This window comes from Hakea prostrata, chromosome 8 (assembly GCF_041222555.1).
Source record: "Hakea prostrata isolate BN-2017 chromosome 8, UWA_Hpros_2, whole genome shotgun sequence".
Taxonomy (NCBI): Eukaryota; Viridiplantae; Streptophyta; class Magnoliopsida; order Proteales; family Proteaceae; genus Hakea; species Hakea prostrata.
In genome coordinates, this window is record NC_142607.1 from 9262967 (window position 1) to 9281965 (window position 18999).

General features: G+C 37.0%; 2 protein-coding genes across 2 annotated transcripts; both read right to left on the reverse strand.

Annotated features, from left to right (window-relative positions):
* Window positions 1-820: 820 nt before the first annotated feature.
* LOC149006726 (sphinganine C4-monooxygenase 1-like) lies at window positions 821-10361 on the reverse strand. The gene is made up of 2 exons (XM_089164628.1): window positions 9630-10361; window positions 821-1572 (listed from the first exon to the last, which is right to left on the reverse strand). Exons 1-2 carry the CDS (start codon window positions 9849-9851, stop codon window positions 1018-1020), a joined length of 777 nt encoding a protein of 258 aa, XP_089020754.1. The 5' UTR covers window positions 9852-10361; the 3' UTR covers window positions 821-1017.
* Window positions 10362-13527: 3166 nt separating this feature from the next.
* Window positions 13528-17852, reverse strand: ORC6 (origin recognition complex protein 6). The gene is made up of 11 exons (XM_089165754.1): window positions 17638-17852; window positions 17498-17544; window positions 17294-17398; window positions 17115-17195; window positions 16149-16260; window positions 15891-15953; window positions 15713-15800; window positions 15436-15527; window positions 14587-14683; window positions 14393-14494; window positions 13528-14051 (listed from the first exon to the last, which is right to left on the reverse strand). Exons 1-10 carry the CDS (start codon window positions 17755-17757, stop codon window positions 14418-14420), a joined length of 882 nt encoding a protein of 293 aa, XP_089021880.1. The 5' UTR covers window positions 17758-17852; the 3' UTR covers window positions 13528-14051; window positions 14393-14417.
* Window positions 17853-18999: the final 1147 nt, after the last annotated feature.

The window sequence follows — 18999 nt, forward strand, 5'->3', positions numbered from 1 at the left end:
AGCGAAAAGAGTTGTTATCTCGTCACAACAGAGAAGTGGATTAATGCGAGCCTCACAGGACACAACCGATCAACAAGTTTCTTGATTTAAAAACTAGGCAGGTATGACCATCAAAACATGAGAAATACCTAGAACTGAGACCTCCCAAGCCAGAAATAAGCAACAGAAGAAGATCACAAATAAAAAGGCACGTCCTTGACAAATACTTCCAGCTGCCCAACAAGGGGAGCACAACCTGTAGCAATTGCCTTCACATCATGGATGAAAGAATTAATGCAAGGGAAGTGTGGCAGTGAATGGAAGTAGGATTTGAAAGAACAAAAATGGAATTTGATCAGTCTCAATTCCAATCTTGATCCGATCAATGAATTGGGTTTTACTTGAAAAGAACGAAGTGACCCCCAAGCTTTTCTTGGCTAACCAGGTTGCTGTTTGCTGGTAAAAGCACTGGTTTTGGAGCGCAAAACTAGAGGGGCTTGTCATCTACAGTCAGCTCTGTATAATAGATGACCCCAAAGAAATATGAGAACAGATCTATAGCTCATTGTATAAGATGAAGGTTACCCTAAAAACCAAAGGTCGATTTATTCTGAAATGCAATAAGAGGAAAAAGCTTAACCATCGAACAAGAAAGAACCCAACAAGTTTCAACGAAACAATAGAAAGAAAACTTTGTACCTTTAATAGATACAGAATCGAAAGAGTAGGGCTGCCAAAAGGATAAGCCTATGAAAAGCATTAGAGATGCTTTCACAATGCCATTACTGTGATAAGATTATATATGAATAGATGGAGTCCAAAAAAGCTACCCACTCCCCAACCACCCCCAAAAAAAAAATTGCACTGATAATCAGGACACCAAGGGAGTCTGAATTCCATAATTAGTTTCAACTTAGGTATGAAGTTAGTGACAATAACATCTATATACAACTGCCATTTCGCATATAAACAAACATACTCTTCAGAATTAACAGTGGCACGTAATAGTGATGACAAGCAATGTATTGTGCCACATTATCAGTAAACCTTGGAATCCTTTGTTGGACGTGCTTCGAAACCTCCACCTACTCTCTTTTCAAGTGTGTAAGGCATGTAGGTTCCAAGAATTCTATCCCACATGACAAAGAATGGCTGGGAGAAGTTATATTTGTTGCCATAGAGCTGGTGATGGACATCATGATAGGCAGTGTTGTTTCTAAACAACATATGGAAGAGATTCCCAGGAAGCCACAGCCCGCAGTGGTCATCCACGGTCTTGATGGTAGCAAAGGAGAAAAAGAAGATGGAGGCTCGAGGTAGCATACCAGAGAGGAGGAAAGATAGGGCACCACCAACTGTGTCTAGAATTAGTCCCTCCAAAGGATGGTTATAAAGAGCTCCATAAGCATAGGGAACAACTAGCCGATGATGCTGAGAATGGATATGCCGGTACAAGAACTTATTATGGTGCATATATCTATGCATAAAATATTGCCATGTATCCAAAACCAGCATTGCGATCAAGAATTGCCTCGCTAACACAAGAAAGTTAGGTTGCATATCCGGTGATGCCTGACTACCATTTCCAGTAATCTGCATGAGAACACTTTCATTAAATGCTGGTATGGAAATATGACTAGAGAAATATAATAACAAAATAATAAACCAAACATCAGAGCAGCAATGAGGAGGTAAGTTACTGGCTGTAGACTTGCATTTTCAAATGAGCAAAACACAGTTGTTGAAGAGAATACCCTCACTTCTATTTTCTTGTTTTTTTTCAACAGATATTTGCTTCAAGTATGTCCAACATAAATTAGAAGAATCAAGAAAATATATGATGGCAAGGCTGATCCACAGCAGTCGTTCTCTAAAATGATAATCCAGGTCAAAGCTCAACCAGTCACATGAATATAAAAACTTTATCAAAGAGGATGATTTTGAAGGTTCTCTCTCGCATTCATACATAGACATGCTGTCAATTTTGCCCAATTAGAGTAAATTCCTCCACATAATTGGTGATACCCAATATTTGCTGTGAAAGTTGAAGAAAATTTAATTCATCTGGGAATTTCAATCATTGTTGGGGAATGAGGCATATATTTGTAACAGTTTGTGGGTCGCCTCCAAAAGAAGGGTTAAGGAAATTAAAAACAATAATCCTGAACATTGTTTTCAAATCACTTGAAGCCATAAGACGAAGAGGTGGTGGAGGGTGAAAAGTGAAAAAAAGGTATAGGTGATAAATTCCTCTGGACATGAGAGCATCTAGAGTGTCTCTCAGCAAGTAGCAAAGATGGCATATTATCAATCTGACCGTTGCAGGTTACTAAAGCATCCTTGTGGTTCATCTTATTACATTCTACCACCGAACAAAATTCCTATCCTTAATCTTCAGACATCAAATGAATAGAGCTAATATGGCCACTATAATGACTGAATCGAGATGGAACAATGTGGATTGTCCAACTATCAAAACTTAGAAACTAAATCGTGTGGCCCAAAAGCATGTGGATATCTTCCCTTCCTACAGAACTTTTTTCTCCTAAATTTAATCAGTACAGTCACAAAAATCATTCCTGGTACCCTCTTCTCCTTCTGTTCTTCCTCTTTTTTTCCTTAATGGCAGACCACCCACGGATATGAAGAAGAAACGAAGAACAATGCATGTATGGTCAAAGGTCAGGAGGAGAAAAAAAGAAGTACCTGGACCTACAGGTCCACAAAATGTCCAAATTGGATGCACTTAACTATCCATGAACACAGCATCCTCTCCCTTCTGATTGCTTCAGATGCTCAGTAAAAAAAAAAAAGAGGTCAGGACCCCAACTTTCCAAGATTCAGCAAGAGTTCAAGGATAATTGAAGATCTATCCTAATTCTGAAGGTGCATTAAAGAAATTGCAATCATCCTCATTCCTCAATAAGATATGATTTGCTACCCAAACCACAGAAGTTTTGGCTATTAGCTTTAAAATCCAGTTGAGAACTGTGAGTTAATTTCTCGGTTAATATCAGTGAATACATTCAAAGCTTCCCATGAGACTTTGCAGGCACGCTCTGAATATAAAATACACTCTGCAGAAGGATGGGGACTCCCAAGACTAAAATGTCAAGCAATTTTATTCATTGAAGAAAATAACAAGCCCATAAATTTCATAACTATTAAGATATTATCCTGATAGGGAGTTCCACCATCGTGGTATCCTTATTGCTTTATGTCTTTGACTGTTAGTGTTCTAGTACAAATAAGTATCCTCTTTATGCTTTAGGCCTAATTAGGTAAGAGTTAAATTCCTTTCCTAATTCTGTTTTGACTTAATACAAATATATATTGGCTGCTATAGTAGAACACATGTTCCACTACACAAATGCACACTCCCATTGTTCTCTTTCCCATCTCCCTCAATCTCCATTAATTTTTCTTTCTCTACTCATTACCAAGCACTGATTACAAGTTCTGAAATTGGCTACATAGTGCCAGAGCAATAACCAGAACCTAGTTCTCTCTGTCAATCTCTCTCCCATCTCCCTCAATCTCTATTAATCTGTCTTTCTCTACTCTTTACCAAGCACAGATTTTGAGATTGGCTACATGGTACAGAGTTGCAACCAGAACCTGGTTCTCTGTTTCTCAATCTCTATTTATCTCTCTTTGTCTTCCAAGTCTACCCTCATATACTCTGTTTTACCAAGGGTTAGGAGTATATTCCCACAATTCAAAATAATAACCCCCCCTCCACTACAATTCCCCTCTTTTATCATTGTTTTATTTTTCCTTTCAAGTTTGCTTTTATTAAATATTTATGATTCCATGTGTCCCCCAATTTGACTACCAAATGAACCTCTTGAAAATTCGGGTTAATAACCCCATCTAACACTCATTTCAGTTATTGCCAGACTCTTTGTACCTTTGATATATTAACCACATATTGATTATTTACCAGATTGAAACTTGCTACTGTATGTCTAGAAAAAAAGAATGTATTGCTGAGATTTTATTTGTTACTCTGCTGGGATGATACACGTCTAATTGTAGTTTGAGTGCCTTCCTAAAGGTAGGGTTTTGTGTAGTCACTACCTGGACAACTTTCATGGGGATTTGTAGCCACTGAAGTTGCACACTTATTTGTCTTTATTTGACCATGTTTCTACTTGCATTTTGTTGCCTTCATTGGGAAGGACATTTGTACCTGTGACTACTACATGTGTTCAAGACTGATACAACCCTTCATGTCTGTTCTTATCGGTCCAAGATGGAGATTTCCTTCCACATGTATACTCCAACTTGGGAAAATATGGATGGATTAATGCAAGGAATTTATCAAAGAGAAAAGATTATCATAAGAGGTGATCTAAATGGACACATTAGAAAAAATCAAAGAGGCTATGAGAGTGTACATGGAGGATATGGTTTTGGAGAAAGGAATGAGGAAGGTATTTCTTTTAGATTTTGTTGTTGCTTTTAATCTATCTATTATAAACTTACTTCAAAAAGAGAGAGGAACCTCTAATAACATTCAAAAGTGGACAGCATAAAAGCCAAATAGATTTCTTCCTAACTAGAAGGATTGATAGATTGTTGTGCAAGGATTGCAAGGTGATACCAAGGGACCAAGGGAAAGCTTAAATGCACAACATAGACTTGTGGTCTTGGATATGTTGTCTAACCCCAAAAACTCATAAAAGGTGCAAGGTTAACTATCCCAAGATAAGATCGTGGAACTTGAAAAGAGAATGCTTGAAATCTTTTGCTAATGAAGTAGTCAAACAAGGAAAGTGGGATTTTGAGGGGGACACTCATGCGATGTGGAATGAGATGGTTGTGTATCAAGAAGGTGGCTAAAGATCTCCTAGGTGAATCAAAAGGAAAATTCCATTCTTATAGAGAGACTTGGTGGTGGGATAATGAGGCTCAAGTTGCCATTAGGAATAAGAAAGCTAGTTTTAAGACATGGCAAAGAACTAGGGATGTTGAGGATCTTCAAAGGGATAGAAATGAAACTAAGAAAATTGCTGGAAAAGTAAGGGAGAAGAAATATGAAGAGTTATACAATAAGTTGGGCATGAAGGAAGGGGGAAAATCTATTTATAAGATAGCTAAAATAAGGGATAGGAAGAATAGAGATCTTGACCACGTTAGATGTATTAAAAATGGAGATGGTAAAGTACTAGTATGTGATGAGGACATCAAGAAAAGATGGAAAATCAATTTCTCTAGTCTACTAAACAAGCATGCTTCAAGTACCTGTGATTCGGACGATTACACCATTCACCAAGTAATGTAGTATTGTATTTGAATGATCAAAACAGTAGCCAAATAGGACCTTTCACAGGGAATCAACTTCAGATTTGATAGACTTAAGATAGATAAAATTCAGATATAATGGAAGGCTGAAAACCAAAGTGGTAGAACAAGGATATTGGTTTAAGAACAAGGACTAACTAGGTTTTCAAAACAGCAGTATGCTATAAAGAAGAATGGATGGAACAATATAAGAGAATTAAGAGAACAATTAGGACAACAAAGTAACATGTAACACCCCCCCCCCCCCCCGCAAGGTGGATCGATTGGATCGAACACCAATCTACCTTGATCAAACACAAGGGTTCTCCAAGAGGAGGAATGCTAGCAAGCAATTTGATTTCATTTCACAAGTTGTGTCTTCACCTCTTACATAAGTATCTTTATATAGCATTTTAAAGAGACATAAACACTAATGGAACATCCAACCACTAACTAACACCACCTACCTATTAATAACTCAACTACACAACACCACTAGTCAAAACAATAATGGAAACATCCACCCACTACACCCCACTACTAGCTCCTTTTATTGACTTTTCAAAGCTAGACTTGGGCTTAGTTCAAAACATGTGGGCTGGTCTTCTCCCACTAAAGTAATCCAAGCCCATAAAACCATGGGCTCATTTTTACACCCACTCCCATAGCCCCATGCAGGCCATGGGCGGGCTTGTTTTGGGTGCATGTCCTTAGGCTTTAATGGGCTTGAGCTTTGGGTTTTTCTCTCTTTGTATCCTGGCTGCCATTCTGCATCACCAAGGCACCAATTTTCAAACATATATGCGGAGAATTTCGATGTTTGAAGTAAAAGAAGCACTAAGGAGGATGAAATTAGGCAAGACACAAGGTCCTGATGAAATCTCAATAGAAGTATGGAAGAGCTTAAAAACTCGTGGGCTAGTTTGGTTGACTAAGTTGTTTGATAAGATTATGAGCACAGGAAAAATGCCAGATGAATGAATGAAAAGCATCGTGGTTCCAATTTACAAAAATAAAGGAGATATTCAAAGCTGTAATAACTATCGGGGCATTAAACTGAAGAGCCATACTATGAAATTATGGGAGAGGGTAATTGAAACCCGTTTGAGACACTTAATCACAGTGACGGAGAACCAGTTTGGGTTTATACCGGAAAATCTACAACGGAAGCTATTTACTTGATTCGGAGACTCCTGGAAAGGTATAAAGAGTGTAGGAAAGACCATCATATGGTATTCATTGACCTAGAAAAAGCTTATGATATAGTTCCTAAAGCATTAATTTGGCAAGTACTAGAAAAAATAAGTGTTGCGAATAAATATGTAGACATAATTAAGGATATATATGATAGTTCAATGACAAGTGTAACAACAGTGGGGACAAAGTAATGAATTCCCAATTACAATTGGGCTACATCAAGGATCAACTTTAAGTCCATATCTATTTGCACTTGTAATGGATGAATTAACCAAAGACATTCAAGATGAGGTCCCCTAGTGTATGTTTTCTGCTGATGATATTGTGTTGATTGATGAGACTCAAGTGGGGACTATTACCAAATTAGAATCATGGAGAGAAGCTTTAGAATCAAGATGCTTCAAACTAAGTAGAACGAAGACATAATATCTAGTTTGTAACTTTAGTCATGATCGGGCAGACGATGAGGTGGTGATACTTGACAATAAGGAGATTCCTCAGAGTGATTGTTTTAAGTACCTAGGTTCAATCATAAATAAAAGAGGTGATATAAAGGATGATGTTTCCTAAATAATTAAAATAGGGTGGATGAAGTAGAGAGGTGCGTCCGGGGTCTTGTGTGATAGACATATTCTATTAGAGTTTAAAGGAAATTTTTATAGGACCGTTGTTCGACCAGATATGATGTACGGTGCAAAGTGTTGGGCTGTTAAAAAGAATCATATAGATAAACTTAATGTAGCAGAAATTAAAATGTTAAGATGGATGAGTGGCAACACTAGGAAGGATAAGATAAGAAATGATCATATTAAAGTTGGTTTAGGAGTTGCTCCCATAAGTGATAAGCTTCGAGAAAGTCATTTGAGGTGGCACGACCACGTTCAACGGAGACCTATAAATGCCCTTGTATAGAGAAGTGATATAATCCATATTGAAGGGACTAGAAGAGCTAGGGTAGACCTAAGATAACCTTGAGAGAAGTGGTGAGAAAGGATATGCATAGCTAAAGTTTTGTATCTAGCATGACCTCAAACATAACTGATTGAAAGGCAAGAATCCATGTAGTCAACCCCATTTAGTTGGGACAAGGCTTATTGTTGTTGTTGTTGTTGTTTTATGTATGAATACTCCAACTTGGGAGGAGAGTTCTTGAGATATGTCACACAATAGAGGTAGTCGTCCTACCGTGGTCTCCTCATTGCTATCTCTTTTGTTATTATTTTCCTAGTCAAAGTAAGCTTCATGTTAGGCTTTTGGCTTAATTAGGTTATGACTTATTCCTTTTGTAATCTCTACCAAGCAAGCTGGCTACAAGTTCTGGGATTGTTTACAATAAATAATAGCTCAAGGAAAATAATATAGGTAACTGATCTCATTCTCCTAAGAATATCTTTGTGAGCACAACAGTATTTATTTTAGATAACTTACAACAAGAAGCAAAATACAGAACAAGGAAAAAGGAAAAATATAGATGTCAAATAGTAGCCCTACATCTGGTATATCAATGTATCATTCAATAGTATTGCCTCAAATGATAGGAGAGCATGCAGGGGATCCAGCATTAGCAGAAAGGAGAAAATGAGAAGCATGTTGGTAAACTTCCATTGAAGTTTTTATCTCAATCAATCATTAATGACTGTCTGCCAAACAACAAACAATTCTCAAGCTGATGTAACTAGTATGTATACCCAAACATACACCTGCAGGGTATACGTATTCCCTTGCACCAGCAGCACCGGGTGATTGTAGGTTCATGCTAGGATTTACTTCCCATTGGAGTTATATTTAGTTTTTTTTTCCTGTTACTAGTTTGTTTTGGAAATTCTGTTAGAATTTAGTTTCTGTAACTTTTTTTTCAGCCATAGGCTATTTAAACATTGTAATCAGCTCTTGACACCATTGATGAATACAATTTGCTTTAACCACTACCCATCCCCTTCTGTTGTAATATGGGGTATAATGGTATATTTGTCAAATGATTATGCAATGTTGCCCCAAGGGTCTTATTGTCTTTGCACTCTACTCATTCATTACAAATAATGATAGACTGATGTTCCATTGGCACAAGTCATGATACCCCAAATCTCATCATGGTCTCAGTGCCGAATCAATCCAAGGAGTCTAAACCAAAAAAGCTCTCCCTCTTCTCCTTGATTTCTTCCTAGCACCACCTCCACCGCCTCTCCTCCTCCTAAATCCAACACAACCAGTGAGGCAGTGGCACCATCTCCAGCACCCCATGCAGTGCTTTCCCAGAAAACAGAGGTCATTTAGTTCCTCTTTCTGCTTATCCAGCGCTGCCTATGTAATTCAATGGACTAGTTCCTTCTTTTTGAGGGATTTTTTTTTTGGGTGCTTGTCTGATTTTTTTATCTCCACCAAAGCCTTGATTTTCTTTGATGATGACTACAACCTCAGATCTTTTTCTGCATCTGAAACTGAAAGACAAAGTAGTGTTTCTCATCATGGCTTCCTACCTTAGTTATTTGTTTTATCATATTCAGGTTTTTTTCCAGAAAAAATATCTTTGTTAATAGATAACAAACAAGAGTGGCATACAAGACCTACAAAGTCAGAGGACGAAAGCAAACAGACCAGGGGGGGGTATCCAAAACAAGGTTTGCATCCAATTGGGAATGTTATCAAAATGGGACGAGTCGCCACTTGTTGGATGTGGTAGGGATCCGAACTTTTGTTTTGCACCATATATCTTGTATTTGAATATTGTGGTGCAATGCTTGGTCTATCCCTTCCTTTATCATATTCAGGTTCTGAGCAGGAAATGTGGCGTTTTTCGATATATCTAGCGAAGTCCTATCTCACCAGCATGTAGCCTCAACTTGCTTGGGGTTATCTCCTATTAGAAACAAGTCACAAGACTAGAAAAAATTGGAAGGCTTCTCAAGAGATGGATTGGGGTTTACCATCTCTCTTTGCAGATTGCTGAAATCTGGATGTCAACTAATTCCTAACAGTTCTATGGACATTTTTGCAAAAAAAGAAAAAAAAAAAAGAGAGAGACTCTTATTAGATCATGTTGCAACAACATATGGTGAATTCCTAATATCTATCACTGTCATACGTCACGGTAATCCAATCTAAATTTTCGACAATCTGCAATCAAGAGAAAAAGAGCAAAAATAAAACATAACTTCCAGAATACGTACAGTGAACAAAAGTATCGCGACAGCAGCTTGAAGCGTCTGCTGAAGAAGAACACCTTTGACTACGGTACCCTTGGAAACCAGGTTCTTCACGTCCTCTTCCTTCCTCGTGTGCAACCGATAATTTTCAAAGGAACCCAGAAGGATATAAATACCAGAATATAACCAGTAGACGACGATAGGAACAAAAGTCCCTAACAGTTCATCCGAAATGGTTAAAGCCATGTATGACAACAAAAACTAACCGCAAATGACCAGAACAAAGATAAATCCTCCGAATTCAGCAGCTATGGCAGCAATGGCACAAACCCAACGAAGCCAATAGCTCACCGAATTGAAGGGGGAAATATTCTTCAATGAAAGAAAAATCAATTGAAGCAAAGAGGTTCCATTCAATCCAGCGGCTTTAGATTTGCAAAAAGGAAAGGTTATAAAAAGATCTCAAAAATAGAACAAGAAACCCTCCCCCAATCCGTGACACAGACGAATCACGGAAGCAGAGTACCCAAAGGTCCCAAACCCTAACGAATCGAGGATAAAATCATTTGCTTTTCCTCTGCCATTTCATAAATCAGAAGAGAACGTCATGTTTCAAATTTGAAACAGAAGAATCATCAAAAGGGCGGCGCTAACGCGAGTAATTGAAAACAAAGGAAAGCTGAAAAAGGAGGAAAGCCAGATAGAAAGAGACACAGGTGTCATGAGATTTCCCTGGTGCATGCTGATGGTTCTAGGCTTCTGGCTCGTGTTGAGTTGGGTGACTTGTAAAGTTGTTGGACACTTGGCAAGCTGTGATGCAATTGATTGGTTTAGTATGGTTGGCAGGTTAGGGATGAAAAATAAGAGTGTCAATTCCGTACTGAAACTGTTTAACCGTCCAGAACCGTACCGTCTAAAATCGCACCCGTTCAAAATTCGATACGGTACGTACCAAAACTGAATTTCTTCGGTATGGTGCCAGTTTTAGGTATGTATCCATAAAAAATTAAGTACTCATACTGTCACGTACCCGAAACCGTACCAGATTAAGAGATATAAATTATAATTTTACAATTAAAACACTTTACCTTCTTCCTATCCCTAATTTCCTATTTCAATTTTTTCATTTCATCATTTACTTCTCTTCTTAGATTTACTTGTTTTGTCTCTATTAATTAGATTTATTTGTTTTATCAATGTTAATTTCAAATTATATCGATTAGTTTATCACAATTTTATTAGAATTTTAATGAACTAATAACAAAAATGGCATAAGTTAATTCGTACCAAAATTGTACCGCACTAGATATCGTGTTCAAACTGTTTTTCCGTACCGATTTAATTCCAAAACTGTACCAATTTAATACCAAAACCGTACCGAACCGTTTTTATAAATATTAAAACTGTACCGTATCGCTTAAATTCGGTACGGTTCTAGTTTTCGGTATTCAAAGTTGTAAGGTATTCAAAATTGGTACCAATTGACACCCTTAATGAAAAGTTGTGTTCTGTCATGTGGTTAATTTTGAAGTCAATAGATCTAACGGTTGATATTGCATCACGAGTCAAAGCATCTCCACGTCGGTTTGATTGCCAACTGGCAATTGCAACGCCTTGTTTTAAACGGATTTTTATTTGCAGCAAATGCTAGCTAGCTGCTAAAGGTTCAAATCATGCTATGTCATCACAATATGATATAATGGTTGAGAATCAAATTGTAGAGATATATTAGTAAATAAATTTTACAAATATGCCCCTTTTATAAAAAAAGGCCTTTGTACAAAAAAAACAAAAAATATATATTTTATATTCAAAATTTAATTGTTCATAAATTTACAACATAAGTCCATGGATCCCAGATCTCAAACCCCAAGTCATCAGAGAAGTAGCCTTACGGCGATACTCAACATTCTGAGGAAGTTCCACGTCATCGGAGAAGAAGCCCTACGGTGATACCCAACATTCGGAGTAGGTTTATGCCTAAGAGTAGAGAATCACTTTCGCTCCAGAGTTACGACCCCCTGAAGGATCTACCGCTGTATTAGAAAGTGAGCCCGAGTGATCCCCAACATCCTCGTCGATCAAAGTTTATGCCTAACAACAAGAGATCACAAGCGGGTAAGAAGCCTAGTCATTTTTGAAATCTGTGAAGTAGAAATTAAAACCCTTACGTAGAAAGGAATATCTCCCAACAATAATGCACTCTACACCTATGCAAAATAATGGTGTCGCACACCTGGCTGTGGTGGGTGAATCTCTCAATTTTTTGCATCCACAAGGATTCGATATCGAAACCTTACTTAAGTGAACCAAGCTGTTTACCACTTGGACCAAACCCGTTGTTTAAAAAAAAATAATAAAAAAGATTTAAAAAAATCTTTTTTAATGGTAAATTTCATAAATTTTACAAAATACGCAGTTTATACGGTATTGTATCCTAATGCCGTCCCTCACCTGAGATAATAAGGAAAATCGTCAAAGGTGATGCTGCTTTGCTTGCCATCAATAACCAGTGGAGCAACTCCTGCTCGATCCGCTCTTTTGTAATGACACTTAGAGGATAATTTTGCTCGCGTACATCTGCCCTGCCTTGATGCTGCTTTGTTTGCCATTCTTTCCTGTTTTTGTTTCATCGCTTTCAAACTCCTATAAACTAAGAACACTTCCTCGGCTCACCTTCTGTCGTCCAAATCTTCAAACACAAAGAGCACATGAAAGTGAAAATGTCGTCTTAAGCAGGAGCGCAAGCAAAACCTTAAATATACTCAAATCCTTTTAGAGTTCTCTGCATTCTAGCTGCTATTGGAAAGAATAAGAAGAGATCCGGCGGTTCTGGCTTCTTTTCCGACGACTTGGGGTTTGGGATCTGGTAGGTCTAAGGACTTATTTGATAAATTTATAAAAAATTTAAACCTTGAATGTGAAGGAGATTTAAACATTCAACCTTCACAGTCCCACGAACCTACGATTCAAACAAAAATTAAATCTAATATTCAGAGTTGCCCAACCTTGGATATACTAATTGTAAACAGCCACATGAAAGTTATGAGGATATTAATATAAGAATAAATCTAACTAGTATCACATATATTGATCACAAATATTTTAAGATAATATAATACAATATGATGAAATATACATTTTTTGGGATCCATTGAAGACGGAACACAGCGGAATTAAATCTAACTAGTATATATATATATTTATCACAAATATTTTATGATAATATAATACAATATAATGAAATATACATTTTTGGGATCCATTGAAGACGGAACACGCGGAATCTTTTCTTTAGTCTCCCACAAAGAACAAACTTGTAGTTGATTTTATGATCAACTTGATACTAGACTTTCTCCTCTAGATTCCTTCTTATTTACTAACTCGTCAAAACAACTTCTTTGAACTAACACTTTATGTACAGAGAATAATGTGATGCATTAGAGTTTAAACGAGAGGGACCTAATATTATTTATATAGACAAACTCATTAGATTGTCTATTAAGATCTAACGGTCTCTATTATCTCACACTAACCATTTCATATAAGAGTTTTAGTAACCACATATTACCCAATATTAGACCAAATAAAGAAATCAAATCAGTGTATAACACAATCAATGAAGTCCATCTAATGTGAAATATTTTAACATTCTCTCAATTGGGTTATATTGATGATTGTGAGACAGTTAAGCAAAAACAAAACTCACTTTATATGCAAAGAATAATATGATGCATTAAGGTTTAGAAGAAGGATCTAACATCTTTGATACAGGCAAACTCAATAGATCACTCATCAAGATCTAACAGTTCCTATTACCCCACACTAACCAGTCCATATAGGAATTTAATAACCACATATTACTCATATCAAACCAAATAAATAAATTAAATTAGAATGTAACACAATCAACAAAACCCATCTTATTTTAGAATATTTTATTGGTATTCTAACAATTAATCCTAGCAAACAAAATATTAAAATGATCAATTTAAAACTGAAACTTAATCTCTTTCATAATCTTTATACGATGTATATTCATTGTTAGAATGAATTCCCTCATGAATAATCCAATAGAGCACAAGTTTATAAATCAACTCAAGAATTACATATTGTAAATTACTTGTGAAAAAATTAGCCAAATTTACATTTCCATCCACCACATTAGCTCCAACCCACAACCAAGAAAGAAATGAAATAGCATCTTTACAAGAGAATCTTGCACTATACCAACTCGCCTTTCTTTCCCTCGCATTCAATTTTAACAAACCCACCAGCTGGTAGGGTCTTAATAGTAAATCTATTCAGCACAATCTTTGGACTTTGAAGAGAAGGTAGGCTGCATTGATGTAAACCACATTTCCAGTTCACAAAGTATTCTTGTCCAAACTCCAATTGTCACAGTAAGTATTATACTTTCCACCCTGAAGTTTATTGATGTTTCCCCTGTATGAAACATGGAAATATACATTGGATGAGGAACTACAGTTTTACCAGACAGGAACTACACATTTAGCTACAAATTTGACATACAATTTCTAAATGCACCCCGTCCATATCTTTTATTTTCCAATGAATTAATATATCAATGAAGTGTCCCTTAATTAATTGTTGAAAATTGAAATATAGCTAAATAACGATGTTTTGATCCTTGATCAACAAGAAAAATGTAGGTCAGCATTTTATATGTTTGGAATCAAACACAATAAATACACTTAAAAGTATGATATATTGATTTCTAATGTTCCCTATGTTTGTGAATCTCAATTTAAAAGAACAACCCAGACCTTGCATATCAAAGAGACCCACATGTTAAGCTTTTGGCCTGACACCCTCGGTAACCTTTTTAACAAAGTTGAGTTGAGCTTGCTTCTTCTGCTTGAGAGGAACTGGCAAAAAAGCATCAATAGAGTATTCATTCATCAGACAGTGCAATGGAGAAACATGTAAAACAAACAGTAAAGTGAAACCAAACACAAACCTTCTGTCTTACTACGCTTGTTGGATACCAGGACAGAGGACTTCCACTCCTCATATGCAAGTTTTTCCATTTTCTTATGCCTCTTGTAACTTGGAATCTGCAAATATACTTCGTTTGTCATTTACCAATTTAGAGCATGGTGTGAAAAGAAGAAAAATTTTAATCAATCAGTAGGGTGGAGTGTGGACATTGACAGTTGCCACTAGCCAACTTTTGTTTTAACTACTAACTGCTGCAGTTCTGTATTGCTCTTGCACACTTCTAATGACTCAAAATATCCTTAATTATATGGTAGGTTCTGTGAAGAATAGATGCCAAAGTTGCAGCAGATGATTAATGACTACATTCATGTGACTGAAAAAGAAAGTCTTGCTGAGCTACCATACCAATTCAAATTTTTTTGAACAATAAAGTTCACTGAAAAAAAACATGCAAAACTCTGGCAAAACAGAATATATCATGGAGAATATAATCTATTATTTGAGTTAGAGAGGGAGACATCATGGAATTGAAAGAGCATCCCAGTGTAAGAGACTCCCACCAGTAGACCTACCACTGGAGGGTCTGGAAGGAGCAAATGTTAGAAGCCTTAACACCTCCTTTGCAGGAGAGGTTGTTACCAAGTTCCAACCCACAATTTTTAGGTTGTAATACTGCAAATGTGCAGCTTAATTGCACTAAGGGATTGTGTACATGCAAGATAAAATAATTTTCTGTAGGTGAGAAGCCATCATGTGTAAGCAGGTATAACTACCCATGTGTAATTCATAATCATTTGAAATAAACAGGTACATGTATCATGCAACTTGCAAATGGACCCAAATAATACAGATTAGATATTCTTCATACCTCTAGTCCATCTTCATCATCAATGGATGATTCCCCAGATTCATCCTCATCATCTTCATGTCTCCTCTTGCTAGGTAAAACATCTAGCAGTTCTGTTTGTGAATTTGACAGTATCAAAAGATTGGCAATAATCACAATGGATATTTCATGCTCACCAACAATCATGATATACATCACACCGATGTGAAAACACAGGTCATACGGTTCAGGGCAAAATGAATACTGAACAAGTATGGGAGACCATTTACCAGTATTTTTAAATTTCAAATATATATACCTCTGTTCCCTTTCACAGCTTTTGGATCTTGTTTCTCCTTTGAGATCCCAAAAACATCAAAGCAAAGATCTTTCATAGAGGCAGAGACCTGCAATTTTAGTTCCACGTTTACCATATTACAAAGGGGAAGATTACTAGAATAAACAGAACTAGAACCACTAAAACATGTATTTCTTACACTTGTGAACTCAGACTCTGATGCGCCACAGAGCTCGATCAACTTCAACTTGTCTACTTTAAGCTGTGAAGAAAGTAACCGTCCAATATGAGAAAACTAACCAAATAAAGACTCAACAACCTTGGAATCTTAGTGAGAAAATTAACCATTCCAACTAGGAGCAATAACAAGACTGTCCGCCTTATTCCAAGCCAGACAATTTCATTTGCATGTCTTTGAGGGATTGTTTTGGGATGGGGGGAAGAGAACATGCACTACCTTATGTTTTTTTGCACACAGATAGAAAGCAACAGCTGTAAATACTGGCCGAGTGCAATCTGCACTAGCCCGTCGTGAAACTGGTAATGCACTGAGAAACCGTTCTTTGTAGCTGAAAAACAAACGTCATAAAAGTTAATCTGCATGTACACAAAACCAAAACCTTCACACATTAAGCAATATGTATACAATCAACAGAGTTCTAAAATTAGCAGCAGCATATCATACTCAAGATCAAACCCATGCTAACTAATACTCATCAGACAATCATGTCCTTGTACCCTAAAATGACCATGATAAATAAATTCAACATGTTTATGTAGTTAGCACAATGCAACCACTAAGGCTGGATTGTTCAGAAATAAAGAAACTTGCCAGAGTAGGCAGCCTTGAACATTTTAAAAGGAGAGAGGGTATCCCTAGCTTGCCTGTATTTGCATTTCATGAATGGGACATTTAGTATTAAAATACCACCTCCTTATATACACATTTTATCAAGCATATGGTAGATATCATAAGTTCCTCACAAATTCCACTGCTAAACCATATACACACATTTTATCGACCAGATGGTGTAGATGCCAAATAACAACAGATAGACTAAAAACCAGAAGTTAATCCTGAACAAGTTTGCTTAAAGTGATAGTGCAACTAACCAATCTTCAAACCGAAACACATATAATGTCGATAGACCAATAAAGAAGATCAGAAAGGCAATTAGTGACATCTGGTGGAACATTACGATAACCAATTTAAGGGATTTCTTTTTCTCCATTATGTGTTAAAAACAAAAAAGCAGCTTCAGTTTTATTGGGATAGTATTCGTCCATCAATACAGATTTAAGTAGCAGAACAGCAACATGATATTTCCATAGGCTTTTCTCTCCTAGTAGCTTTTTTAAGCATATTCCTGAAGAACATTAAAGCGCCAGGAACACAGTATAGTGCTATGGAATAGAAACTTACAGAGACAGCCCCTTCTGAACAAAAGGAATTAATCTAACACACCCAAATTGGATTGCCAATTCTCTGGTGTCCAGCTTTGTCCTACAATGTCAATTCTGATTTATTTAATTGAAAAGCTTAGCTGCATTGCAGTAGATAGGATCCACTGGTAGGAGTAAATGAATAAAATAACAACTCACTTGACACCGAGGCCATTCTGCATCGCGTTGAATGACCTGTTATAGGCCTTCTCGGACATCCCACTCAATCTTATCGCAGCCTGCCGATCAAATAAAACTTGCAACCTGATCGATCAAATCCAACCAAAACAACCAAAGCGAATGAGCAAACATGGTAAGTAAAATTATTCAATACAAGATCCGCATACTGAATATAAAAAGCACCTCGTAGCCGCAATCTCCAAGCAAATCACTGCTTTGCAATTCTCCCCCTGCAATTGATGACATAAACAAATCAAATGATCACGAATTGATCAAAACCTAACGACTGAGAGGCAATCAAGGTGAAGGCGGAAGATGCTTACGACTCCGATGACGGAGGAATCAAATTGAATGTCGCTGAGACGTCGAAGCTCTTCGGCCTTACGGATTACGACCTTGGCATCTGAAAGCCCTAGCTTCCGCGCAATGTCTGAGAGATCCATTTTCTCTTTTACGAAGAGAAATTATGTGAATCAACCTATTGATTTGCAGAGGAACAGGTGAAGTATTGAGGAGAGTCACGAGGGAGAAACGTGGATGAAGGGGAAACCGCGGGAAATGGGGAGCTCACTTCGCTTCTTTTATAATAATATTTGAATTCGACTTTCTCGTTTTACTTCTCGCGCCAAAAAGAGATAAAATTTCCCACGTAAATGTTGGCGCCAAATAGAGAATCAACTATTGAATCTTCAAGCACATTATTTCGTGTAAGGAAAAAAGCACAACTTATGGGCTCATCCTTTTTCGGATCTACTGTAGCGACAACCTTCTGTGCAATACTAATGCTACCGCTGTGACAACCGAGTCTCCGCCCTTGTGGCGTGTCTATTTCCACTTTTTATGGTGTGTTTCCGCCTCTTTGGGCGTTAGTGGAGGTTACGTATGTCGTATCAACTGTATTTAATTGTTGTTGACTTGTTGTAGTTGTTACAGCCATTATTCTAAAGGTTTATTGGTGACCCATTCTTTAGCTTGGATGACCTTGTCTATTGCATGTACGAGAGCTTGGTCAATTTCTATTCCTCGGTTCGGATCGAACCTTGTGCTTTCACGCATATATCCTTTGTATTTCTTTTTTTCTTTATGTGTCTATATTTCTTTTGGAGTTTATGAATGAAGTCTTCGACTTCTTACTCCCAAAAAAAAAAGAGCATCTCTTATCGATAAACCTATAACATAGAAGGACCCCTTGCAACAATGAAGATGGGATAATAGTTCATAAAAGAAATTGTGTTCGTATAAAACATTGAGTTGTGATTTTACTAAGTTAGCTAGGTCTTCTATCCAATCAAGTAAGATATACACTTAACTAGGTCTTCTATCAAGACAATAGTTCACAGTAGGATTCACATTCTCCGTAATTTCCTTCCCTACAAATTCCTGTAATTTTCATCTAGGATTGTGTCATGTGGCATTAATTAATTTACGGTCACTTAATTCAAACTAAATCTGATTTATTTTAAATCCACTCATATTTCTCTCTCTCATCTCTCTTCACGAAAAATTAGACCTATAAACGGATCATATTCGGCTCGGATACACCGGTATCCGAATCCAATATGATTAGCAAAACCGCTATCCCAATCCGAATCTGGCAGAAATTTAGAGAAGGCATCCGAATTCGAATCCGAAACTTTATCGGATATCCGATAATAATTCAATCTGATAAACTATCCGATTATTGA

Coding starts and splice junctions, on each gene's coding strand:
- LOC149006726 (XM_089164628.1), bottom strand. CDS start 9,851: ATGGCTTTAACCATTTCGGATGAACTGTTAGGGACTTTTGTTCCTATC. Junction 1,573..9,629: donor TCGCGATACTTTTGTTCACT/GTACGTATTCTG, acceptor GTTCTCATGCAG/ATTACTGGAAATGGTAGTCA.
- ORC6 (XM_089165754.1), bottom strand. CDS start 17,757: ATGGATCTCTCAGACATTGCGCGGAAGCTAGGGCTTTCAGATGCCAAG. Junction 15,528..15,712: donor AGCTGTGAAAGGGAACAGAG/GTATATATATTT, acceptor ATTCACAAACAG/AACTGCTAGATGTTTTACCT. Junction 14,684..15,435: donor ATGATGAAGATGGACTAGAG/GTATGAAGAATA, acceptor GTATATTTGCAG/ATTCCAAGTTACAAGAGGCA.